This window comes from Mesoplodon bidens (assembly GCF_964165515.1).
Source record: "Mesoplodon bidens genome assembly, chromosome: 1".
Taxonomy (NCBI): domain Eukaryota; kingdom Metazoa; phylum Chordata; class Mammalia; order Artiodactyla; family Ziphiidae; genus Mesoplodon; species Mesoplodon bidens.
Genome location: NC_138176.1, coordinates 106,238,671 through 106,264,759, shown reverse-complemented (window position 1 = coordinate 106,264,759; position 26,089 = coordinate 106,238,671). Strand labels below are relative to the sequence as shown.

Sequence of the window (26,089 nt, the reverse complement as noted above, 5' to 3'; positions counted from 1 at the left end):
ACCAGGAGTGGCCCTGTGACCCAAAGCCCTGAGCGCTGCCTGGCTGGGCTCCTGCGAGCGAGGCGTCCGTGCAGGGGATGGTATCCGGTCCCTGGACCTTGTCTGCTATGCCAGCGGAGCCGAGGCGGCTGGCCAGGAGGAGGCCGGGGCCTCTCCATGCTGGGCTGGCGGGCAGCCTTGCCTTCCTCCCGCACCGTGGACGTGGCTATGGGGCAGTCTGCCCCTCCTTCCCAGCCCAGCCCCCTGCTGGTCACAACTGTGGGGTCTTAGGTTCCTGCAAACTCTACTTCCCCCACGGCTGCTGCAAAGTCTGGAGACCCAGGCCAGGGCTTGTGAACGTAAGTTCACGTTCTCGGAACAGCAGGCTTGACCTCCAGGAGCCCCGCCCCCATCGTGCACAGTAAAAAGGAGGGAAGAAAGGAGACAAGGCACGCTCCCCAGATAAGGCGGGCAGCCCCGAGGTGCTAACCAGCACTGGGGACCAACAGGGCAAGGCCTCAACGGACGATGCATCACAGCACCTTCTGGAAAAACACAGAGAAGTCTTTGGTGGCATTCCCCTTGGCTGCCTTGTTCTTCAAGGCCATCTCCTCGATGGTGTCCTGAAGAAACTTGGCCAGTTCCAACTTGACCCGCAGCTGCTTCTTCAGCCTCTCTTCCTGCGAAGTCAGAGAGGGCACTGCACTCCTGGGCTCCCACCCCACACAGCTTCCTGGACGGCGCTGGTCCGGCAGCTGCTTCGAGCCCCAGCACGAAGTACATGTACACCCAACCCAGCGCCGCCAGATGCCTCCTGAACAGTGCTTCCTCCACCCATGAGCTCTGTGTTCGGAAACTTTCTATTTCACAATTTAAAAAAATTTGTGTGACCCTCCCCCCACCCCCGCCAGAGAAAGGGCCAGCAAACTCCATAAAGAGCTGGCCTGTAAAGCTTTTAGGCCCTGTGGGCTGAGCCATGTGAAACGCGAAGGCCACAAGACAATACATACACGACAGGCATGCATGTCCCCAGAAGGCCTTACTGACCAAAATGGGCAGGGCTGGCATGGCCCGTGGGCTGTAAGTCTGCCAACCCTGCCCTAGACCCGTCTCATCCCCCACGAATGGGTCTCGACCTGTGGCTCAAGGAACACTGGTCTAGAAAAACTAGAATTTAAGACACATTTTAAAGAGAAGCAAACCTGAAACCAGCATCTATTAAATAATCATAGCACAACATGACTGAATTATGAAGAAAACATAAAATTTAAAAACATCTAACATCTGAAATGCCAGTCATAAAACAATGCAGCCTTGTAACTGCTTTCAAACTGGGTCAAAACGAGCCGGTCACCTTGATGGACTGGGTCTCGAACGTGGACGGTAACATGTTGGGGAAGAGCTTTACGGCAACAGGAAGCAGGAACTCCATGAAGGGCACCACCACGAAGACCAGGAAGGGCACCAGGCGGAAGAGGTCGGCACAGATCCGGAGGAACTGGAAAGGGGTGGAGGGACCAGAGGGTGACTGGGGAGCATTTCTTGCACAGTCATCCGCAGGAGCAACAGCAGGCGCCTCGCAGGGAGCAGACAGGGCTCTGGAGGCACCCTGAGGCCAAACCACAAGGTGACAACAGCCTTCAGAAAAGCTGGGTGGAAGCTACCTCCCTGCGTGCAGTGGCACCCATCACTGGATGCTGCCAGTGAGCCGCCGCCCAGGGCATTTGCCAGGTGCCCACCGGCCTGGCAGACAGCTGGACAAGACTGACAGACGGAGGACTGGCCACTGCTGGCAGCAGCGAGGGCCTCCGGGGAAGGCTGCGGCCACACCACGCACTCCAGACGCTCTGTGGAAAGGAGAGCCGACTGTTGGCGGGGCACTTCTCTTGTGTTCCCTGACACAATCGGTTAGATTTAGGACTATGTAACACAGCAACGATCAGGGAAAAAATCCAAGTGCCTCACTGATGTAAACAAACCACTGATGAAGACATTAAAGAAATTTGCGACTTGAAATAATCGACAATCCCTGAGAGCAGTGGACAATCACTGCCAGGTCTCCAGCAGCTCACCTGCCCCCTGCACCAGTGCCTACTTAGCACATGCTCCTTCCACTCGGAACTGCCTGGGTGCACAGCAGCCAAGACTACACTCCCCGCATCACCAGCTGTGTTTCCACCATGACTGACGAGACTGTCTTTGGAGGAGTGATGTCATTTCTACTAAGGGCCTCGTTTCTGGCTGGAGCACCACTTTCCATGATGGTTGCCCTCCCCGAGGGTCAGGTGTCACCTACCCTGTGACAGTGGTCACTGTGATCACCTGGACAGGGTGTTCTCTCCACTGGTGAGGGAACGCCCTGAGAGCACGCAAATAAACACCCATCTCTCTCCCTAGGCACACTCATCACGGTTCCCCCCAAACCAGCCTCTACTCTGATGGTCACAAAACAGCAATTTCCTAACTCAAGCCCATCTTCCCATTTATCAACCTCGCTTTGCACCTTCATTCTTCTATTTATTATCAAAATGGACTCAAGGATTCCCATGTTTTTCATTTGTTTATAATTCATTATCATTTATATTTTTATGCTCAAATGATCCCAGATATGACCCTTCAAGTTGGTGCCTATGTTTTTTGACATTCCTCCATTAAATTATTTTTAGCAGTTCTATCGAGGTTTAATTTACGTACCATAACATTCACTCACTGTAAGTATTAATTCAATAAATTTTGGTAAATTTATAGACTGAAACCATCTCTAAAATCCAGTTTTAGAACATTTTCATCATGACAAAAAGTCCCACTGTGTCCATCTGCAGTTAACCTCCATTTCCACTCTGGGGTCTAGGCAAACAGGGATTTGATTTGTTTCTACAAATTTGCTTTTTCTGTAAATTTTCCACACACAGAGCCAGCGTCCAGCTTCTGTTACCAGTGTATAAATGTCTAGGAATATCGTGTCCTCTTGGCAACCTGACCCTCTCGTCACCATGAGTGACCTCTTCTGCCCTGGTAATCCTGGCTCTAACATCGACTTTGTCTGATATTAACGTTGGCTTTCCTGGACTAGTGTTAGCACCACTTACCTTTCTCCATTCTTTTACTTTTAACCTATTTGTGTCTTTACATTTAGATGTGTTACTTGTAGAGTTCAGTCTTGCTTTTTTATTTAATCTGACAATATCAACCATTTAGTTAATAAAACTAGAAAAAGAAAAAACCATACGTTCATCTAAATAGACACAAAAAAGGTAAACAACAAGAATTTACTGTATAGCACAGCAAACTATATTCAATATCTTATAATAACCTGTATCATGAAAAATAATCTGAAAAAAATATATATAATTGAATGACTTTGCTGTACACTTTAACGCAATATCATAAATCAACTATAATTCAAAAAAATTAAAAATAAATAGTAAAAAAAATAGATGCAGAAAAAGCACTTGACAAAATCCAAAATCTGTTCCTGATACAAAGTCTGATGGAATTTACAAAAAAGATACTAGAACTAATAACTGAGTTTGGTAAGTCAGCAAGATACAAGATCAATATATAAAAATCAACTGTATTTCTATATACAAGCAATAAACAAATGGAAAATGAAAGTTTTAAAATTCTATTTACCTACAACAGACAGAATGTGGAAGCAACCCAAGTGTCCATGGATATGGATGATGGCTAAACAAACTGTGGTCCATACACACAATGGAATATCATTCAGCCTTAAACAGGAAGGAGATTCTGACACCTGCTATGGCGAAGGTGAACCTTGAGGACATTCTGCTCAGTGAAACCAGCCAGTCACAAAGGACAGATCCTGTGTGATTCCACTGATATGAGGTCCCTGAAGGGTTCAGATTAAGAGAAACAGAGAGTAGATGATGGATGCCGGGGGCTGGGGGCCAAGGGGTGGGGAGCTGCTATTTAACAGGTGCAGTTTCAGCTTAGGAAGATGACAAGAGATGAAGAGTTCTGGAGACAGATGGTGGTACCAACTTTACCACAGTGTGAATGTACTTAATGCCACAGCCTATATACTTAGAATGCTTAAAAAGGGTAAATTTTAGGTTGTGTATTTTACCACAATGAAAAAATTCCATTCACAATACCATAAAAAACATGAAGCCACACACTATTGCTGAGGGAAATGGAAAAAGTCCCATTTTATCCCCCACTGGCCATCCCCAGAAGCACCCCCATTGTTTATTTTCCAGCCTTTTCTTATTTTCTGACACAGGTTATTCTAGTACCACTGCTGTCCCAGCCCTGGATCAGTTATGCTTCCAAACAGCCCCGGTTCCTCTTCATGGGGGTGGTTAGATGCCCAGGGCTGGGAGTCAGGGGTGCTCATTGCTACTGGGGTGTCACTGCTGCTAGGCCAGGTCCCCAGACTACAAGGGAGCAGAAGGTTTGACAGCATGAAGGATCAAGGATCTGATGAGAGCAATTTAACAAAGGCAGAAACTAAGTCATGAAACAACAGCTTTGTCTGTGACAACTCAAAGAAACTGTGGGGTAACTTTCAACAATGCACTTGGCATAAAAGGATGGATTAGCAGTTTAATCATTCTAAAAGAATCACTTATATGGTGCGAGTGTCAATCCTTCAACATGCTACACCTTAAGCAAGCAATTACAGCTCCAAAGGAGGACTTCCCTGGTGGCGCAGTGGTTAAGAATCCGCCTGTCAGTCTTCCCTGGTGGCGCAGTGGTTAAGAATCCTCCTGTCAGTGCAGGGGACATGAGTTCGAGCCCCAGTCCGGGAAGATCCCACATGCCATGGAGCAACTAAGCCCGTGCGCCACAACTACCAAGCCTGCGCTCTAAAGTCTGTAAGCCACAACTACTGAGCCTGCGAGCCACAACTACTGAATCCCACACGCCTAGAGCCCGTGCTCCGCAACAAGAGAAGCCACCGCAATGAGAAGCCCGCGCACCGCGACGAAGAGTAGCCCCCGCTCGCCGCAACTAGAGAAAGCCTGCATGCAGCAACGGTGACCCAACGCAGCCAAAAATAAATAAATAAGTTTATTAAAAAACAAACAAACAAAAAACCCCCACAAACTCCAAAGGAGGAGCCGTGAGCACACTTCAGGCAGAGCCCCGGGGTGCCCACCAACGTGGTTACGGCTGCACCTCCTCTACAGAGCTGCGTCAGCCACACACTGTCCCAGTGGAAAATCAGGAACCCTGAGGCGTCTGAAAGAAACATTCAGCTGACTCAGGTGAGAACTAAAGCTACTGCGGGACAATCTCTTGCTGTGACTTTAGACAGTTAAAGCGACTGACAGGGGACCCCAGCAGGGCACACGCCCATTACCTGCCTGCGCTCTCGGCGGGTCAGGCTGTGGCCGTGCAGGATGCGCCAGAGCATGCGCGCTGCGATCTTGGCGTCGATCCAGAGCAGGCGGAAGCCGTGGTAGTAATGCTTCAGCTCATCCAGGACCCGCTGCCCCAAGGGCTTTCTCACGGCCGCCTCTGCGGGGGGGCTGTACACGGGGCCTCCTTCCTCCAGCTTCTTGTTCTTGTCCTTTAGGGACCGGAGGGACTTCTCCACCACAGAGTCATCGCCCAGCGGGGGCGACGAGTGCCAGCAGCGCACAGGAAGGAGCCTCGGCCCTGCGACCAACACGCACGTGTGCTTGGGCCTCAGAGTCCAGCAGCCGAGGGGATCGCCTCGCAAGGAAAGGTACACGGGGTGGATGGGACTGCAGCCGCCAAACGGAAGTTTCCTTTAAGAGGGAAAAAAGAAGCCAGTGGTGAGGGGCCAGCCTTGCCATGACCTCCCAGCAGCAGCACAGACCACAGCTGGATCAAAACCTCACACCCAACGTCCCAGCGTGTAGGACAGACTCCCTGCCCCTTCCTGACTCCGGAGAAACACACTCAGGGGAGCCAGTCCCCACGGCCTCAAAGGAGCAGGTCAGACACAAACAACCAGCAAAGGCTTGACCTCCAGACAAGACAGACCCAACCTCTGGGTGGGTCTCCCAGGCCAGCCCTCTCCCCTAGCAGGTGACTTTCTACAAAGACCTGCGGTTCCTGAACAAGTCAGTCATGAAAACCAGGGAGGATGTTCCAATCAATGGTGACCCGGATCTGTGCATCAGCTGACCGAAGGCCTTTGTGCAAAAGGACACAAACCTGGTGAGTACAGCCCAAAGCCCAGGCCTCCCTCTCCTCCCCCTGCGGCTCACTCGGCTCCCGCACTGGCCTCCTTGCCCATGCGCAGCGGCAGACCCCAGGCCCAGAGCCTCTGCAGCCATGCCTGCCTGGACACCCCACAGGTGCTGGCTCCGCCCTGGGCTTCCTTGGGCCCCGTGACCTGCAGGGCTACCCTGGTGCCCACCCCTCTCAAATCCTCACACGCGGGCCATCTCCCACTGGACCATGGGCTCCATGAGGCCCAGTGGGGAGCCGCCTCCACACCACAGCGGGAAGCTGCCAGGGGCTTCCGGAAGTGGGAACCTCAGAGCCCTCTCCGTCGGCACCATAGCAGGCCTACAGGGCTGCCCAGACCCCCGGCCGCCACAGAAGGCCAGTCTGTTCTTCTGGGCCCCAGGCAGCTGTGTCCTCGGTGTCTGCCTGCAGGACAGCCGCTCGAGGAGGGCCACTCGCTGCAGCCTGAGTTTCTGCAGCCTGGACCCGGCCCTCCCCAGCTCTCGGTGCCCACTAGACCTGGCACAGCCCAAGGTCTGGGCACGACGAAGAGGTCCCCTTCCAATGGCAACACGTGATGGAAGGCCATTTACAACCCAACACTGGAACAATTTACCCACACAATTCTCCTTCCGTGTTTCACAATCTTCTCATCTCACGTGTCCCTTCAGAAACCTCTCCCTGCTCACGCACGAATCCACCACTGGGTGGCCAAAGGCCCGCTCACTTGAGAGGCTGTTTATCACTGACACACCCCAGCTTCTTCCCACCTGTCCAGTCATCCCTGCGCACCTGGCCTGCTGCCAGCAGCAAGGACCCGAGCTCTGAGCAGACCATCCCAGGTCAAACTCCAGCTCCACCACTGACTGCTGCGTGACCTTGGACAAGCAACCTCTCTGCTTCAAGAGCATCCCTAGTGGATGTGTGCGGGCTAATACACAGGAAGTACCCAGAACAGTGCCTGGGGCACAGCAAGCCCCATTAAAGCAGTTGAGAAGCCACCAGCCAGGGCTGGAAGAAAACTGGGAAATGTCTAGTTTAGCTGCTCCTTTTTTTTCTTTTTTTTTGCGGTAGGCGGGCCTCTCACTGTTGTGGCCTCTCCCGCTGCAGAGCACAGGCTCCGGACATGCAGGCTCAGTGGCCATGGCTTACGGGCCCAGCCGCTCCGTGGCATGTGGGATCATCCTGGACCGGGGCACGAACCCGTGTCCCCTGCATCGGCAGGCGGACTCTCAACCACTGCGCCACCAGGGAAGCCCTAGCTGCTCCTTTTATGCACGGGGAACACTGAAGGACAAGCAGGGATGGCGCACCTTGGCTCTGGCCTGTATGGGCGGAGATAGCTGGCAGATGGCACCCCCCGCCAGCCTCTCTTCTGTCCCGAGCCCCTCGGCCCCGCAGTCAACACCTAAGCCAGGAAAGGCGGGTCCCTTGAACCTGCCCTGTCCTGAGTCCTAGAGGCTGGGGAACAGCCTTGCCCAGGGCACGGCAGCACCGCTGGCTCAGCCATTACTCTCTGTGTCTCAGTCTCACCTCTCAAAGAGGGAGATGATCACACCCACACCTCCTGTCTTCATCAAGCTTAATTATCCTGTTTTCCAACTCAGTTACCAAGGAAGCAAGTGGCTTCCTCGAGGTGTGATGTCAGTCACGAGGGGCAGCCAAGAGGCAAGGACAGAGACCCATGAAAACAGACCAAGCAGAGAAACGTGGGACGCATCCAGCGAGGGCCATCAGGGCCCCAAAATCTGGCTGTCTTCACTCATGTTAGAGAGATTATTAACGATCTAGCCAGAGAGATTTAGCTATATTCAAAAGGCACAAAATTGCATAATTATTAAAAAATTTCCATCAAAACAAAACTAATGTGGGCACTGTTGCCTTTCCTTGGGGAGCTGGGACAGATGGCATCTTCGAGAAAGCAGCTCCTGCTCTGCCCTGACCCACCAGAGCCCAGGCATCAGCATCCTGGAAGTGCCTGCCCCCCTCACCTGACAACATGTGGGAACGTCCCTTTCCCAGGGGGACAGCATGCCAAGACAGCAGCCCGAGCCTGGGCCAGGGAGGACGCCGACCCTCCACGTGCCCCTCAGCTCCTCAGGGCAAACAGGAAAGGGAAGGCGGGATGGTGCAACAGGCACTGTGACCCAGAGGGTGTTCCAGAAGTGCAGGTGCCCAGAGAGAAGAGGGGACCCCATGATTGCCTGCAGGACAACATGCCCCTCAGCTGGGACCTGGAGCCCTCGGGGCCATAGAACATCCCTGTGATGGCAGCACCCGTCACCAGCAGCTCAGTATTTCCGCAATGAGCCTTACACACGCTCCCGCTAAGGGAGACTTAAAAACAGAAGCAGCTCATTAGCTCAGGTTTTCCCACTGAATGGGGTTCGGCGCTTGCGGGGTCTCAGAACTGCCTGCTGTTTTACGGTCCGACGGCTCATTCAAGTTGTGGGTGCTTCCTCTCTGCCTTTGTTTCTATGATAAGGGAGGCGAGAGCAGCTAGACAATGTCCACGATGTTATCTTGGATCAGAAACTCTCCCCCACTCACCCTTCAGGGGTCTGGACTGTTTCAATTAAGACTGAGATTGCAGGGCTTCCCTGGTGGCGCGGTGGTTGAGGGCGCGGTGGTTGAGAGTCTGCCTGCCGATGCAGGGGACAGGGGTTCAATCTCTGGTCCGGGAGGATCCCACATGCTGTGGGGCAACTAAGCCTGTGCGCCACAACCACTGAGCCAGTGCGCTGCAACTACTGAAGCCCGCACACCACAACTACTGAAGCCCGCGCGCCTAGAGCCTGTGCTCCACAAGAGAAGCCACTGCAATGAGAAGCCCGCGCGCTGCACAAGTAGCCCCTGCTCGCCACTAGAGAAAGCCCCAGTGCAGCAACAAAGACCCAACGCAGCCAAAACTTAAATAAATAAATTTATATATTAAAAAAACCCTGAGGGCCTCCCTGGTGGCGCAGTGGTTGAGAGTCCGCCTGCCGATGCAGGGGATACGGGTTCGTGCCCCGGTCTGGGAGGATCCCATATGCCGCGGAGCGGCTGGGCCCGTGAGCCGTGGCCGCTGGGCCTGCGCGTCCGGAGCCTGTGCTCCGCAACGGGAGAGGCCGCGACAGTGAGAGGCCCGCATACCACAAAAAGAAAAAAAAAAAAAAAAAAAAAAAAAAAAAAAAAACCCTGAGATTGCAAAATGACTGTTAAAAAAAACTAATACAAATGAGTACCACTTACAACTACTTATCTGTGTGACTCAAGATTTCTTATACTGTGAGATCAAAATAAAAAATAAAATTTCCTGGATGCTGAGACTGACATAAGACTTCAACCCTCGTCTATAATTCCTAATCTGAAGTGTGTGAGTTCAGGATGACAGCTTTACAGTTCTCACTATCTCACTTTCTAAACAAAGTGTTTAACTTTCTAAACACTGTGAACTTAGAAAACACTAGAGTCTCTGTTTTTTGCTGTCGTGATAATGCGTGAATGACTATAGCTCTCTGATAACAGAGCTGGCTACTGAGGTGAAAAAACACTGAAAAACTGAAGCAAACGCACTGGGAAGGAAGAGACAAAAAATCACTACTGTGCACTAGGCAGCCAATTAACTAAAACTTTGCTACCTTGCGAGCTAAAACAATCAACAGAGCTGTGTGAAGTGGCCAGGCACGAGAAACTACTCAAATCAGTAACTTCCATGCCGCCAACAATCACTTAGAAAAGATAATGAAGAGTGAGCCCCCTCAACCCCACCAAGTACAGCGCATCTGACAACTGTCTTAAAGGCCATGCACGTGGCCTGCATAAGGAACACAACAGACCCTTTTCCGAAAGAGGGAAAACAACCTACAGGTGGAAAGACCACATGTGATATTAAAAGTTAATATTCCACAATGATGTTATGGGTTTAACGACATTCCAGTTACAATCCCCAAAAGACCATTCTAGAATGGAAATAATTCAAAAGTTGGTCTAGAAGGACTGTGGAGAAAGGAGGCAGGGGAGGCCTGGCCCCTGACAAGTGACAGGTGCAGACTGTCCCCTGCAGGAGAGGCAGGCACGCCAGCCCTGCAAGCGCCGGCGTCACTGACCCACGCGTGGCACCGCCCCACCACCTGAAGAGCCAGGGCACACAGCAGAACTAACCTGCCTCAGTGCTCAGTACTTTAAAACCAGAGACTTCACACCAAGACCCAGACTTCCAGCTTCTCCTGAAAAACCCTGACAGCTGACCCTGTGGGACCATATCCTTCACGGCAACCATGACCGCACCCCCAGGTCACTGGTCACCCGTTTCCAGCCACCTGCTGGGCCCCAAGCCCCTGAAACGCCAGCCGCCGATTACAGAGTTCACTTAGAACTCTAAAATCCAGAAAAGCACACTTCAGCAAGAGTAAAGATGTTCTACACTCATACATTAATGCCTCCACGTCACAAAAAGAGGTTTTGTGGCGACAAAGTCTGGTGACTATCAGTAGAGGAACCTAATTAAAATCAAAGCCCAGAGCTGGCTGGGAGCACTCTGGCAGCAGGTGGGGGCCCTGCAGAGGCTGCTGCTGGGAGGGGCTTTTGAAAATACTTTGTTGTGTCCCCGCCAAACACTGCCCACGTGCCCATTCCCCTCCACGAAGACACCTGCTCATGGGTGGAAAGGCTGGGTCCAGCTACTCATTTTAGGACTGTATAAGAGCCAGAAAACTGGAAATACGCTTACACACACTTTTGCTTTAACAGCAATCCAGTTTTCATGTACAGCTTGTATACTGTTTGTTTTAGGGAATTAAATCTGTCCCAGGTAGCATCCTCCAGAAAAGTTTCATAGCCAAGATGAGGCAACAAATCAACAATCTCAAATGAATAAGAAAATCCGAAGAGCCCACAGCTCTATGGACAAGGGGTCGTAAGGGTCCAACACTCTCACACAGGAAGGACTGGGCGTGTCGAGAGGCACGAGCTCCACTCCAGGTACCCGGGGCAGGTGGACATGGACCCGGTGCCGACAGCAGTCTGGGTGCCCCACCACACAGGTGAGGGCGTCAGGAGACTAAGCTCAGGGGCGTGGGCAGGGATGACGGCTGGCGAGGAGAGTGCAGCAGCCCCGCGGGAAGCTCAAGTCCATGGGTGACAGTGGACAGGGGAGTGTGGGTGCCACTCCCTCCAGGAAGCCCTCCAGCCTCTCAGCAGTACCACAGACCTCCCACCACACTCCAGATATGTCCCCAGGACCAGCAGGGCAAGCCCCGTGGCCAGCGATCGATCCACATGGTCTTCTCTGAAGGACCGAGCACGGTGCAAGGGAGGGTTTGTCTGTGTGTTCACACGAAAAGCCACTGGAAATGGCAGCTGTGTGAGTGTGGAAAAGACTCAATACTGTATGCAGACTGTGGTCACCACTGCATGTTTCAAAAAACAGATACTTAAGGAAAAAAGACCAGAATAAAATACACCAAAAGGCTAATAATTTCTGTAACAGGTACTGGGATTACGAGTGTTTATTTTCCAAATATTCACTAATGTATGTGGTTACGTTATTTCAAGATGAAAAGATACAGGTTTAAAAGAACAAAGAGCAGGAACATAGGCTCTACCACCTCCCCAAACCGAGAGTTGCACGTCACTTGAGCACTTTCAAGCCCCCACCTTCAAACAGGCAGAGGGTGACGTTTATCTACTTACACGAAGCTCATCAACCCCGCGGTGCTGGCACAACTGAGGCAGGCACGATCTCCCGCACGACCTGCGATGAAAACATAAAAAAAAAGTCAGCCTCAAACCAGGAGCTTCACACTGGCACCATCTTCTGTAGGCTAAGTCTCCGGAAGCTGAGTGAAGGCTCTGCCCCAGCTGGAACGCGGTGTCTTGGAGGCAGTCCCTGGGCCCATGCACCCCACCTGGGGGCCCAGGCCCTGGCGGCCCTTCAGGCCTCCCCAGCTGGGACCACCCCCAACCAGCCCCAGCTGCCTGTGGCGGGCAGACGCAGGGCGCACGTGATCCCCAGCACACAGAGCAAGCCAGGGCCCCGTCCAAATGTCCCAACACGCCCCCTGCCCACACGAGTGGTGGGGGCCGTGAGAACTGCCAGGACGACTGACGCCAAGAGTGAACCAGTTCTTGGATAAACAGTACTGAGGAGTGCGCGGCACGTTTTCAGGATTTTCATGCGCTTTTGATGCTTTCTCTAACGCTAGTTCTCAAGCCCTTCCTCCAGCTGAGGCAGATCTGCCTTCCTTGTTCCCCCAACAGAAGCCCCCCACCTCGAGACCTTAACTCAGAAATGGGCCCCACGGCAACCAGACCAGCTGCCGCAGTGCCCAGAGCCCCCTGGCCTGCCTGCCCCCCACACGCCGCCCTGCCGGCCCCTTCCCATGCCCTCCCACTCTGAAGGCCTGCAGAGCAAACCCGGGGGTGGGCTCCAGGCTCTGCCCGCCCCCCGCCCCGGCACAGAAGGTGGTGGGTGTGCCACCCCCTCCTCCCAAGGCCCTTCTGTGTCTCTTTCCCGACAACCACCCTGAACTCTGACACCAGCTGGGTCTCCTACAACTCACTGCTACCCTAACTCCCCAGAGTTAGTCCTGGGCCCACAGACTGCCCCCCACTTCAAACACCAGTTGCAAGTGGGGTCCCCAGGCTACCCACACTCCTGCCAACTACAAATTCGGGGTATCCATGACCCTCTGAGTTTTGATAATTTGCTAAAATGGCCCACAGAACTTAGGGAAGTAACTCAATTCACTACTTCAGTTTATTATAAAGGATACAGATGAACCGCCAGATGGAAAAGTATATAGTGCAAGGTCTGGGAGAGTCCTTGGGCACAGGAGCTTCTGTCCCCATTGACTGGCATGTGCCACCAACCCAAAAGCTCCCCAAGCCTCCCTGTTCAAGAGTTCCTATCTTCACTGCCTAGGCATGATTGATTACATCCTTGGCCACTGGCAACTGAACTCCATCTCCAGACCCCTCCCCTCCCTGGAGTTTGGGTGTGGGTCTGGAAGGTCCAATCCTCTAATCACAGGTACCTCATTAGCATAAACTCTGGGGTGTGGGAAAGGGACTCATTATGAATAACAAAAGATATTCTTATCATTCAAGAAATTCCTAGGGTTTTAGGAGCTCTGCCAGGAACCCAGGATGGGGCAAAAGAAACCAAACTTATTTCTTCCTATCCCATACCTTTCTTAACCTGGCTTCCAGGACACCAGCCTCTCTGGGTTCTCCTCCCTAAGCTGCTCCAGGCAGGATCCTCCCTGCCCCACCTCCAGATCCTCCCTAGGCACTTCGTACCTGAACACCTGTGGATACACGAGACCCAGAAGTCCGATGGGCACCTCGCACTCAACAGCTCCAAGAACTCCCAGCTCCCCCAGCCTGCTCCTCCCCAGTGCTCCCTTGTTTCAATAATGGCCAGAGGCCGGGCCCCCTGCTCTCACACCCAGTCCTTGGCAAATCTGGTCAGCCCACCTCTACTAGTCCCAGCCCACTCCCAAGTCCGTGCCACACATAGCAACTTCCTCCCAAAGAGTACAGTGTGAGTAGGGCAGGAACTAACTCTGGAGAAGACATCACCTTAGCCCAGTGATCAAGGTCAGCACAGCCATGGTCTTACATCTGCAGGCACCCTCGACAGATGTGATGAGAAGGACACACTTCACCTCTGGGGTCTTCCTCCCCAAAACCCTTAACCCCAGTCTAACCATGACAGAAACATCAGACAAATCCCAATAGATGGGCATCCTACAGTATATCTGACCAGTCTTCCTCAAAACTGTCAAGGAGAGTCTGAGAAACTGTCACAGCCAAGAGACCAAAAAGAAATGGTGACTAAATGTAATGGGGTGTTCTGGATGGGGTCCTGGGACAAAAAAAGGAGATTAGAATAAAGTATGTGCAGAATAAGTGAAATCTGAATACACTGCGGACCTCGGTTAATAACAATGTATTAACGTTGGTTTACTGATTATGACAATGACCCAAATTGATGTAAGATGTTAATAATGGGGGAAATGTTCTCCAGAAAAGGGCTGCCACACCGAGCTGGGAGCATCATTTCCAAGGGTTCAGGGACTAGCTCCCCACGGTCCAGCCCTGGGTCTTGCAGGCTCTGGATGCCCTGTAGGTCCTACGGCAAATCAGCCATCAGACCAGCACTCAGCCCCTTAGTGTCTGTATAAAGAACAGTGCTAACTACGGGACACACCTGTGTTCCTAGAATGATACAACCACAAAACAAATTCAGCTGATTTTTAAACTGTAAACATGCTACAGAAACCTGTGAGGCGGCACTTCCCTGGTGGCTCAGTGGTTAAGAATCCGCCTGCTAATGCAGAGGACATGGGTTCGAGCCTGGTCCGGGAAGATCCCACATGCCGCGGAGCAACTAAGTCCGTGTGCCACAACTACTGAGCCTGTGCTCTAGAGCCTGCGAGCCACAACTACCGAGCCCACGTGCCACAACTACTGAAGCCCGCGCGCCTAGAGCCCGTGCTCCGCAACAAGAGAAGCCACCGCAGTGAGAAGCCTGCGCACATCAACGAAGAGTAGCCCCCGCTAGCTGCAACTAGAGAAAGCCCGCGCAGCAACGAAGACCCAAATTTAAAAATATATATATATTAAAAAAAAGAAACGTGTGTGGCCAAAGTATTTTTATCACCATACTTAAGAGGCAAGAGATATAGAGAGCCCTGACAGCAGAGGGAAGGACTAAAAGCTGGACTGGGCACCCAGACTATCGTTCACACAGGAGTGCTTGCTGTTTCATGCCCTTCTCCTGGCTCCAAAGGTCTAAGCAGCTAATCAACCATTATTGTTAAAAAATGACAAGAACCGTGTTTTCCAGGGTGCCTTTACAAACTGTGAACACCTTGAAATACATAATTCTATTTGACAACCTCAATCTCATAGGACAAATAACAAGCCACAAACTCAGAAAGGTTAACTTAAAAAGAGACATGGAGTGAGGGTCACTGCAGGCACCCTACATGCGGGCCCCTAAGAGCTCCGCGTTATGTGTGATCTCCGTGTCACAGCTAGGGTCACTGAGGCTCCAGGTACAGCGGGACCTGCCTGGGGCCACGCGATAAGGCCTGGGGACCCTGCACGACGCCCGTAACACCATAAAGGTATCGGTCCCAGGGTCGTCCGTCCTGCAAGCCGGCAGGGCCTGCTCGCCAGTGTGTGCCAGACCCCGCCGTGCCCCCTGCCATCTCTAGAGCCCCAAACGTGGCCCGAGGGCAAGAGTGTCCTCGCGAGTGGGCTCCAGGTCGACGGGGCTTAACCACGAGAGGAGCGCCGACACCTTCCCAGGGCTGGCTGTCAGCGCGCTCCCTTCAAAACTTTCCCAACCCCGCTCCCGAAGCAGCGACCGGCGGCAGGGCGACTAAGGTCACGGCGCAAATGAGTCACACGCGGTCCCCGCGGGAACCCACGGCCCGGGCGCTCCCCACCCCCGGCGACTGGCCGGCCAGGGCGGGGTGGACGGGCAAGGCCGCGCAAGGCCCCTCCCGGCGTGACCCCGGCTCCGGGCTCGGTCCGAGTGCCGCGATCCACCCAGCGGGGAGTCGCCCGGACCTGGGGGTGGCGGGGGACCGGCTCCGAGACCCTCCCCGGTCCGCCCAACACGGCCCCGGCCCCGGGTCCGCGTCGTCGGCCGAGAGCCGGCCGCTTACCCCTCGGAGTGGCGGCGCGGGGCGGTGGGAGGCGGGCGGGCCCCCGGCCGCGGCAATTCCTCAGTAAAATGGACGCCATGTGCCCTGCGCGGCGGCCGCCGGCCTTCTGATGCTGCTGCTCCTCCCCCGCGGCGGCCGCGGCGCCTCCGCCCGCCCGCGGAAGGATGAGAACGTCGGTTGGCTGCTCAGCTCAAGGAACCGGCACCGGCACCGGCGGTGGCCATGTCCCGGGGCCGACATCCGGTGGCGCGGGGCGGGGCGGCCTGGCCGCCGCTCCCATTGGACCCTTAGGGCGCCCGGCGCCGGCCAGGTGAGGGGCGGGCCCGCGCCGCCGCGGACTGCCCGTCCCGGCGTGCCCCGGGCGGCTGCCCCTGGAGCGCGCTGCATTCTGGGTCGCGGCTCGACTCTCGGCCCCGCGTGCCGGCCGCAGGGACTCGGGGAGCCGGTGGTGCATGCGTGCTGGGCCCTGCCGCGTCCGGGAGGCGGCGGCTGCGTGAGGCTTAGCATGCGGCGGGACCGAGCCCCGCACCGACTGGCGGCAGATACCTCCGGGACGTTTGGGGACCGTCCCCGCCGGGGGCTGAGGGGCGTCGGCGGCCGGGCCTCTCTGGCCGAGCCCCTGGTCGGCCTCCGCCCCGGGCCGCCGCTCGCAACACCGAGGGCCCCGGCCTCCGGGCGGCGCCCCCAGTGCCGCTGACCGCTCGAGCATCTGCTCCCGGGCGGGAAAGACCCGGCAGCCGTGACCTTTGGGCCCCACCTTCCCCTTCCCTAAATGCGGTCAGTTGGTCGTGGAGGGTCGATGAGGTGACGCAGGGAAAGCAGGCTGGGGGAATGTGGGGCTCGGCGGCTCTTGGGGCCCCGTGGTCGCCTCCCCAGCAGGTCACGCCCACCGGCCTGCACCTCAATCCTTCCCCGGGACTCCCCACCCTGCTTCCCACCCCCCGGCCTTTGCCCTGCTCCTCCTGGAAGTGCTTTGCAGTCCTTCTCGCGCCCTCTGCCTGTCTTGTTCGCGGATGTGACCCCAGGGCACTGCTTGGCGAGGTCCTGCAGTGCACACTCAGTGCGCATCTGTGTTGTGCGGTGCAAGAGTGTGGAACTCCTTATCGCAGCAGGCGCCCGTCTTCAGGGGCTGCTTGGATGGCAGTCTCCCTAGGAGGCTCCCGCAGCACTAAGCCCTCACTGTCTGGAGGAAGTAGCCTGCCTGCGGTGGTTTTCCTGAACCTCCCTGAACCAGACTGCCAGGTGCTGGACCGGGATAGGCCTAGAGTCCCCGCCTCAGGTGGCGCCAGTCAGTGCAGGGCACTTTAAAGATGACATGAAGTGCCTGCATTGGCCCTGGACAGTGAGCGCTCTAGACTTAGAATGCAGGGCTAATCTAAGCTCACAGATGCCTGAAACCCAGGCCCCCACTGCCAACAAACCATAAAACCAGGCTCCTACCCGTGCCTCGGGAGAGGGAGGGGAAGGGGGGGGTCACAAGGAAGGACAGTCCTTGGGCTAGGCCTGAGCCAGGGCCAACAGGCGCTCAGGGTTGGACAGGATGGGACTTTTAATGCCCAAAGTGTAGGAGTATGCTGGTCTTAGTACTAGTAACTGACATTAGCCCTGAGCTCCTGGGGGCTCTGTCCCAAAGCTGTCCAGAGGCAGAGAGGGAGGCCCTACAGGGGGCCCGAGGATCAAAGCTGGTCCCTGATAATACTTCAGGGTTCCAGCTGGCCCGAGACAGGGCAAAGCAGGAGGCAGTGACGGACCAGTGGGCATGAGTGTCCGTCTGTTTGCAGGACTTTGAATAAGCAACACTGCTCACTGCCCTTGGGTGACTCACCCCTGGCCCAGCCAGGTGGGGTGGGAAGGAGAAACCAAAAATCGGGTCTTTGTAGAGCGGTGAGGGTGCTGTGTCTGGGGCTTCTGGGCAACCTAGGCAGGGTGGAGTTTTAGAGAAATTCATTTTTCAACAATCAATAACTTTATTGGGTTTCCTGGTTATCAGAAGAACATATGCTCGCTGTAGCCATTCAGGTCTATAAAAATAAGTATAAAGAAACGAGTAGAGGGCCTCCCTGGTGGTGCAGTGGTTGAGAGTCCACCTGCCGATGCAGGGGATACGGGTTCGTGCCCCGGTCCGGGAGGATCCCATATGCTGCGGAGCGGCTGGGCCCGTGAGCCATGGCTGCTGAGCCTGCGCATCCAGAGCCTGTGCTCCGCAATGGGAGAGGCCACAACAGTGAGAGGCCTGCGTACCGCGAAAAAAAAAAAAAAAAAAAAAAGAAACGAGTAGAAATCTGGCATCCTGCTGGCTTGCCACGCACACCCTCAAAGCGAGGGTGTGCCCTCGTCCTGCCCTGCATCCCTTCATGCAAGAGGAACGCAGTACAAGAAGGCAGAATCATGGTGCAGCGAGTTTGTTTTAAAATTATGAACTCTTTCTGCCTTTTCTTTTCCCTCTCTTTTTGGGGGGCTCCCTTTTCCTCTTCCCTGTGCTCCCCACATACTGTACATAAACTTCTATAGTCGCTGCGCATTTACACAAGTGACAGAGTCGAGAGAAACAAGGTGGGATGTCCAGGCAGCACAAATGCCCCAGTTAGGCAGGTTAGAGAATCAGGTTAGGAATCAGGTTAAGGAGTCAGGTTAGAGATCACGTAAGGTTAGGGATGAAATTAGGGACCCGATTAGGGGGTTCAGATTATAGATCAGTTTAGGGAATCAAGTTAGGGGTTAGGGTACCAGAGGAGGCCTGGGCAGGGCTGTGTGCTGTGCTCCAGCCACACCTAGATGCAGGGCAAGCAGAACTGGATTGGACCATGTTGGGGTTTAGCCCAGAGGTGTGATGAAGGAAGAAAGGGACAGTGGGGTCAAGGTGTGTGTGCAATAGAGTGGCTTATATAAGGCTTGATCAGGAAGCTCAAACTGGGGAGGAGGGGAAGGGGGAGAAGGTGGAGGCGGCTTGGGACAGTGGAAGGTGGCAGGATTATCAGCCTGTGGGGCCTGCTTGGCCTGAAGGGAGTTTGGAGTGGGTACCAGAGCAAGTGAGCTGGCCAGAGAGGGATGCTTACAACAGGGGTGGTGAGCGTGGCTTGAACCTGTGGGCCGAGGCAAGGGGTAGGGTGTGAGCCCAGGAGAAGAGCCTGAGGTGAGGCTGGAGGGCAAGGTCCTTGAGGAGAGGGGCCAGGTGCCTTTGAGCACCACGGGGAGAGGCGTGCCTTCCCCCAGCAGCTTCAACCACATTGGTGCATGGAGCACCCTGATCAAGCAAGATGGTGGCTGTGGGCTGGATATGGGAGGGACATGCATTTGAGTCTTGAGAACCCAAGGATGGGGTCCATGGACCAAGGTTGCGCCTACTGGTTCCTCACAGCAACACCCACCCTCTCCTTGCCTCTTCATAGTGGAGCCCTGGGTTTACTGAAAAATCTTTTTGCAAACCTTTAAAATTAAAAGTTTTAAAATTAAAATTAATGTTACTTCAATGTGTGTGTAGTGAAGTGGCCACGTCCCAGGTGTACAGTCTGAAGCGTTTTTCCACTGTACACACACCCATGCCGCCCTCACTCCAATCAGAGCAGAAGGCTGCCAGCCCTCCAGCAGCCTCCCCATACACCCCCCACGACGTCCCCCCTTCTCAGAGATAAACTCTACCACGACTTCCACCTCAAAAATCAGTTCTGCCTGTTCTTTCACTCTATATAAATGGAATCAAATAGTGTGTACTTTTCTTTTAATCTGGCTGCCTTCACTTAGCATTATGTCTCTGAAATTCTTCAGCGCTCTGGGTAACGGTAGTTTGCTGTTCGTCATTGCTATGCAATGTCCCATTGTATGACTATACCACAGTTTATCAATGCGTGGTTGACGGACCCTCCATTTTTGGCCATTCTGACTAACGTTGCCATTACTATTCTCACACGTGGCTTTGCTGCACACACGTATGCCTTTGATAGCAGAACTGCTGGTCAGAGGGTGTGCTGAAGTTCAACGTTAGTAAGTACTGACAGGTGGTTTCCAGGGTGTTCCTACCAGCTTACCCGGCCACCAGCAGAGCGGGAGCAGCACTCAGCCACACCCCCACAGACCCTGGTGCTGTGGTTACTGTGATGGTAATCACTCCCGAAGGTGGGGGCCTAGTGTGGCTTCGTTTTGCATTCCTTTCATGACTGAGAATTTGGAGGCACTTTTTCATTTGCGTTTGAACATTTGGACCTCCTCTTTCATGGGGTCCCTGTGTAAGGCTAGTTTCTTATCCCTTTCTCCATTGGGTCATCTGCCTTTTTCTTTTTGATTTGTAAGAGTTCTCTGTATACCCTTAGATTATATGCATTTCAAGCATTTTCTCCCATTCAGGATTACCTTTTAAATTCCTAATGGTGTCTTTTGATGCAGAGAAACTCTTGATTTTAATGCTTTAATATCTTTTTTGGTGAATGCTTTCTGTTTTTTGGTTTTGGGGTTTATTTATTTATTTATTTTTTTATATGGTGAATGCTTTTTGTGATTGAAGAAGTCTTTGTTACCCCAAGGTCCTGAAGATATTTTCATGTTTTATTCTAGAAACTTAATTGTTCTTTCTTTCACATTTAGGCTTATGATAATTTGGAATGGTGTTTGTTTTGTGTGTTGTGAGGCAGGGATCAAGGATTATTTTTCCCCTGTGGTTACAGAATAGATCCAGCACCGTTTATTGAAAAGACTATCTTCCTTCCCCTTCTGTAGGCAGAATAATGGTCCTCAAAGATGTCCACATTCCATCCTAATTCTGGAATTGGTGATTATGCAACTTTACACAGAAAAAGGGATTATATGAAGGATCTTCAGATGCAGTTTGCTCTGGATTATCCTGCTGGGCCCAATGTAACCATGAGCGTCCTTAGGAAGGGAAGAGGGAGGAAGAAGTGAGAGGCAGAGGGAGGTCTGACCACAAGGAGGAGATCAGAGTGACACGGTATTAGGGGACTGAAGCAGCCATTGCCAACTTTGGAGATGGAGAAGGGGCCTTGAGCCAAGGAACACAAGTAGCCTCTAGAAGCTGCAAAAGGCAAGGAAATGAATTCTCTCCTAGACCCTCCAGAAAGGAATGCAACCCTGATGACACCTTGATTTTAGCGGATTTTTTTTTTAGAAGGTGTCGGGGGTAGGATTTTATTAATTCATTTATTTATTTTTGCTGTGTTGGGTCTTCGTTTCCATGCGAGGGCTTTCTCTAGTTGTGGCAAGCGGGGGCCACTCTTCATCGCGGTGTGCCGGCCTCTCACTATGGCGGCCTCTCGTTGCGGAGCACAGGCTCCAGACGCGCAGGCTCAGTAGTTGTGGCTCACAGGCCTAGTTGCTCCGCGCCATGTGGGATCCTCCCAGACCAGGGCTCAGACTCGTGTCCCCTGCATTAGCAGGCAGATTCTCAACCACTGCGCCACCAGGGAAGCCAGTTTTTAGCGGATTTCTGACCTACAGAACTTTACGATGATAAATTTGGGTGGTTTTAAGCCACTAAGTTTACAAGAATTTGTTACAGAAGCAAATAACTAATCTGTCCCACTGAATTACACTCGCACTTTTGTTATAAATCAGGTGGCCACGTGTGCATGGGACTCTATTCTGTGGCTTTTTTTTGTGTGTGTGTGGTACGCGGGCCTCTCACTGTTGTGGCCTCTCCCGTTGCGGAGCACAGGCTCCGGACGCGCAGGCTCAGCAGCCATGGCTCATGGGCCTAGCCACTCCGCGGCATGTGGGATCTTCCCGGACTGGGGCACGAACCCGTGTCCCCTGCATCAGCAGGTAGACTCTCAACCACTGTGCCACCAGGGAAGCCCTATTCTGTGGCTTTTTGATACTTGAGCCAATACCAAGTGGTTTTAATTACTGTAGCTTATAACTTGGCTTGAAATGTGCTGTCAGACCAGCAGCTTGTTCTTCTTCAAGCTTGTTTTGGATGTTTTTTTTAAAATCAGATTTTAGAAATTTAATTTTTAGAACACATATTAATAGCATTCATATATGCAATATAACTTAAGTAGTTTTTTTTTTGGTTGCGCCGGGTCTTAGTTGCAGCAGGCGGGCTCCTTAGTTGTGGCATGCAAACGCTTAGTTGTGGCATGCATGTGGGATCTAGTTCCTTGACCAGGGATCAAACCCACATCCCCTCCATTGGAAGGCGGATTCTTAACCACTGCACCACCAGGGAAGTCCTGCAATATAACTTTAGGAGTTTTATTATCACTTGTTTGATAATGCTTCCCTGTAATTTAACATGCCAATTAAGCTTAATTAGTTTAATATCTCTCTTTGAGATATTTAAGGGGCCCTCTGAAAATTGGGTGTTCTTGATGTCCTTTGATGAACGGAAGTTCTTCATTTTAGGACAGTCACATCTTTCCTTTGATAGCTAACAGGTTTTCCCCCTGCCCTTTTAGCGAAATCTTCCCTGACCTAAGGTCAGAAGGGTATTCGCTTATATCTCCTACCAAAAGATTTAAAGATTTTCTTTTACTATTTAATACCTTGATCCATCAAGAGTTTCCAGGAAATTTTGCATGTAGTGTGAGGTACAAGCCCAACTTCGTTTTTCTTACCCTACAGATAATGCAGCATTTTCCCAGGCCTCCTTACTGAATGGTCTCTCCTTTCCCCCAATCGGCTGTGGCCCTCTGTCATGTACCCAAGTTCCGTCTGTCCTTCTCTTTCTTTCTTTTTTTTTTTTTTTTGGCATATGGAAATTTATTACTATCCTGCTTTCATCATCAAAACTTATGATCTTGTTCTTTCCTTCTTGCCTTTGTATAAGGCCAAAAGAGAGACATTGGCTACTTTGACAACCTTAAAGCAGACTCCAGGAATATCACCAAGAGCATGCATGACCTTTGCGACCAAATCCAGCAACCAGAACTTCATCATTTTCCTCAATAAAATTCAAACAACCATCATTGGGTACAAAGGCTGTTATTTTTTATTTTTATTTTTTTGCCATTCTTGATTAGCTGAACCCTGACACACTTCCTGATGGCAGAATTTGGCTGTTTGGCTTCAACCCCTACTTTTTCAAGCACAATTCCCTTGGCATGAGAAGCATCTCCAAAAGGGTTGGCCTTCAGGGCTGTGCCCAAATGGGCTTTCTTGTACTGTTTATCATGCCACTTCTGGTCTTGTCGGTGGCTACAGAGCTTCCTGGTGGTACGAAGACCGCGACACTTGCACATCCTATAGGTGCCACGGGTCTGAGCGAAAGCTGTCCTTCTCTTTCATTGGTCAGCTGTTCCCTGTACCACTACGCTGCTCATGGTGGGTCCCCGTCAGAGGCACAGCCACCCGGAAGCTAAGGAGGCCCCTGCATGAGACCCAGACAAGTCAGTGTATTCACACGGCTCTTTTCTTTTTTGGATAAGTGGGCAAAAGAGTGATATTTGGATTGCTATTGTTTAAGTCCACTGTCTCTTTCCTTCCTGCCTGCCCCCTCTCGTTTGACTATGAAATGCTTACGTGTGGTTTGCATCCCAACAGGCTGAATCCTGCTTGGGGCTCACTGAGCTTCTTGGATGTGTAAGTCAATGTTTTTGTCAACTTTGGAAAACCTTTGGTCATCATTTTGGCAAATATTTTTTTTCTGTCCCATTTCTACCTTTTCCTACTTCTCAGATTCCAACACACATTTGTTAAACCCTTTAATATTGTTTGCCAAGTGCCTGAGACTGTTTATTTTCTTCAACGTTTTCCTCTCTGATTGGATAATTTCTTCTTCAGATTGGATAATTACTGAGACTTCCCTGGTGGCACAGTGGTTAAGAATCCGCCTGCCAATGCAGGTGACACAGGTTCGTTCCCTGGTCTGGGAAGATCCCACATGCCGTGGGGCAACTAAGCCCGTGTGCCACAACTACTGAGCCAGTGTGCCAGGACTACTGAAGCCCACGTGCCACGTGCCAAAAAAAGATTGGATAATTACTGTTGGTCTGTCTTTTTTTAAAATTTATTTATTCACTTATTTATTTTTGGCTGCGTTGGGTCTTTGTTGCTGAGTGCAGGCTTTTCTCTAGTTGCGGCGAGCGGGGGCTACTCTTTGTTGCGGTGCACAGGCTTCTCATTGCAGTGGCTTCTCTTGTTGCAGAGCACAGGCTCTAGGCACGCGGGCTTCAGTAGTCGTGGCACATGGGCTCAGTAGTTGTGGCTCATGAGCTCTAGAGTGCAGGCTCAGTAGTTGTAGCGCACGGGCTTAGTTGCTCCGGGGCATGTGGGATCTTCCTGGACCAGGGCTCGAACCCGTGTTCCCTACATTGGCAGGTGGATTCTTAACCCCTGTGCCACCAGGGAAGTCCTACTGGTGTGTGTTTAAATTCACTGACTCTTTCTTCTGTCACCTTCAATCATCTGTCAAGCCCATCCAGTGATTTTGTCATTTCAGTTATGTACTTTTCATTTCTAGAACTTTCACCTTTTTTTTAACAGCTTCCATTTTTTTCTACTGAGATAGATTCCTTTTCACTCACTAGACCTTTTCACTCACTCACTAATTTTCTTTGAATTATTGAATATCTCAAAACAATGACTTTGAAGTCTTTATCTGTCAAATGTAATAACACTGGGCTCAGGGGTGGTTTCTATTGACTGCTTTTTTCCCTTGATTTTGGCCACATTCTCTCTTTTCTTTGCATGCCTAGAGATGTTTTATTGTATTTTGGTTGTTGTGGATGATATGTTACAGTCTCTAGATTCTGTTATTTTCCTCTGAAAATGAAAACATGTGCTTTCCAAGGCCAGATCACCAGAGACTGAAGCTTCTGCTTTCCTCCCCTTTGGATTCCTGCTCTGGGGGAGGCCAGCCCCCATGTTAGGAGGACACTCGAGCAGTCCCCGGAGAGGCCCAAGTGGGGAAGAACCGAGGCCTCCTGCCAATGACCAGCACCACCTGAGTAAAGCATTTCAGCAGCCCATCCACAGCCCCAGTGAAACCTTTATTTTTTATTTAAAAATTTTTTTTGGTCTCACCGCGTGGCATGCGGGATCCTAGTTCCCCAACCAGGGATCGAACCCATGACCCTGCAGTGGAATTGTGGAGTCCTAACCACTGGACTACCAGGGAAGTCCCCCCAGTCAAGCCTTTAGATGATGGAAGCCCTGGGTGACATCTTGTCTGCAACCTCATGGGAGACCTTGAGCCTTGAGCCAGAACCTTCCAGCTCCCCCACTCCCGAATTCCTGACAAAGCAATTGCATGCGATAATCAGTGTTCACTGGTGTTTTGAACCACTGGATTTTGGGGTCATGTTATATGCAGCAATAGGTAGTGAGACAGGGTGAGACTGGAGGATGTCTTCCTCCAGGGTGCAACCCCAGTTCCCAGGGCATGGATCTGGTGTCTCAGCGGCTCAGCCAGGGACGTTCACAGGGCTTGATGAGGCCCCCACTCGGGCCGGGCCAGAGCTCCCACAGCAGTCATTTTCTGGTCCGTCTGGGGTCCTCACCCCAGCCAAGGGCAGTGGAACATCTTAGACTCCCCTCTACACAGTGGCCTCTCCTCCAGTGTCCTCCCCACAGATTCCAGCGCGTCACTGGCCCTCGGCTCAGTGGTATGGGCTGCCCCACTTGGACTCTGTCCCTCTGTGCCAGGAGGGATAGAGAGCTGGGTGGGCGGGCAGGGGGCGGTCAAGGCGTGCCTCATAAAGTTCTCTTCCCTGGGGAGCGCAGTCCTGCCCTTCCCTTCCCCCACCACCTGAAAACGGTTGCCTCATCTCTTTTGTCCGTATTATGGTTGTTTACAGTGGGAGGTGCAGTCAGGTCCCAGCTTCTCTGTTATAGCCCACAGCAGAAGTCTCAATCAGATTTGCTTTTTAAGAGAGTCTTCTACATTTGTGGGAAAACTGGTGAGCTCTGACTCAAGTCTGGGATTTAGTTAACGGTAATGACCAATTTTGGTGTCTTAGTTTTGACAAAGCTGTGGAAATGTAAGGTGTTGACACTAGGGGAAGCAGGTGGGGGGGACTCTATACTATATCTGCCTCTTTTCTGTAAATGTAAAATTGTTCCAGTAAAATAAATAAAAAGGACCTCTCTGGTTGGGCGGCAGGGGAAGGAGACTGGCTCCTAGTGGCCATTCCTGCTGTTCCTGGTCAGTCCCCAACTCAGGCTGGTGAAGCCCCTCATCTGTCCAGAACAGAAGCGGTCCAAAGCGCTCCGCAAGCTGTTACCAGCGCTTATATCTCTCGCTGCAGGCCCAGGACTTAGGAAGAACTTTTATTTTCTCCTTTCTGCTGTTCTGGGTTTTAATTTCATGCAATTTTCACAATTAGAAAAAG

The 26,089-nt window shown here is 52.3% G+C and overlaps 1 protein-coding gene and 1 pseudogene across 4 annotated transcripts in view; both read right to left on the bottom strand.

Annotated features, from left to right (window-relative positions):
- The window catches only part of LETM1 (leucine zipper and EF-hand containing transmembrane protein 1), a 31,024-nt gene extending 14,915 nt beyond the window's left edge, over positions 1 to 16,109 (bottom strand). Inside the window, exons 1-5 of one of the 3 annotated variants that reach the window (XM_081225548.1) lie at positions 15,813 to 16,109; positions 11,824 to 11,884; positions 5,309 to 5,720; positions 1,334 to 1,477; positions 522 to 659 (exon numbers count right to left, since the gene is read on the bottom strand). In XM_081225548.1, the coding sequence (XP_081081674.1) occupies positions 522 to 659; positions 1,334 to 1,477; positions 5,309 to 5,720; positions 11,824 to 11,884; positions 15,813 to 15,891 (834 nt within the window). In that variant the 5' untranslated portion in view covers positions 15,892 to 16,109. The remainder of the gene's footprint in view (positions 1 to 521; positions 660 to 1,333; positions 1,478 to 5,308; positions 5,721 to 11,823; positions 11,885 to 15,812) is intronic. The other 2 variants (XM_081225547.1, XM_081225546.1) reach the window with 2 other exon arrangements.
- A 6,369-nt stretch (positions 16,110 to 22,478) lies between these two features.
- LOC308625163 (small ribosomal subunit protein uS12-like) lies at positions 22,479 to 22,999 on the bottom strand (annotated as a pseudogene). Its single transcript has one exon. The product of its transcript is annotated as a small ribosomal subunit protein uS12-like (transcript).
- Between the last annotated feature and the right edge of the window lie 3,090 nt (positions 23,000 to 26,089).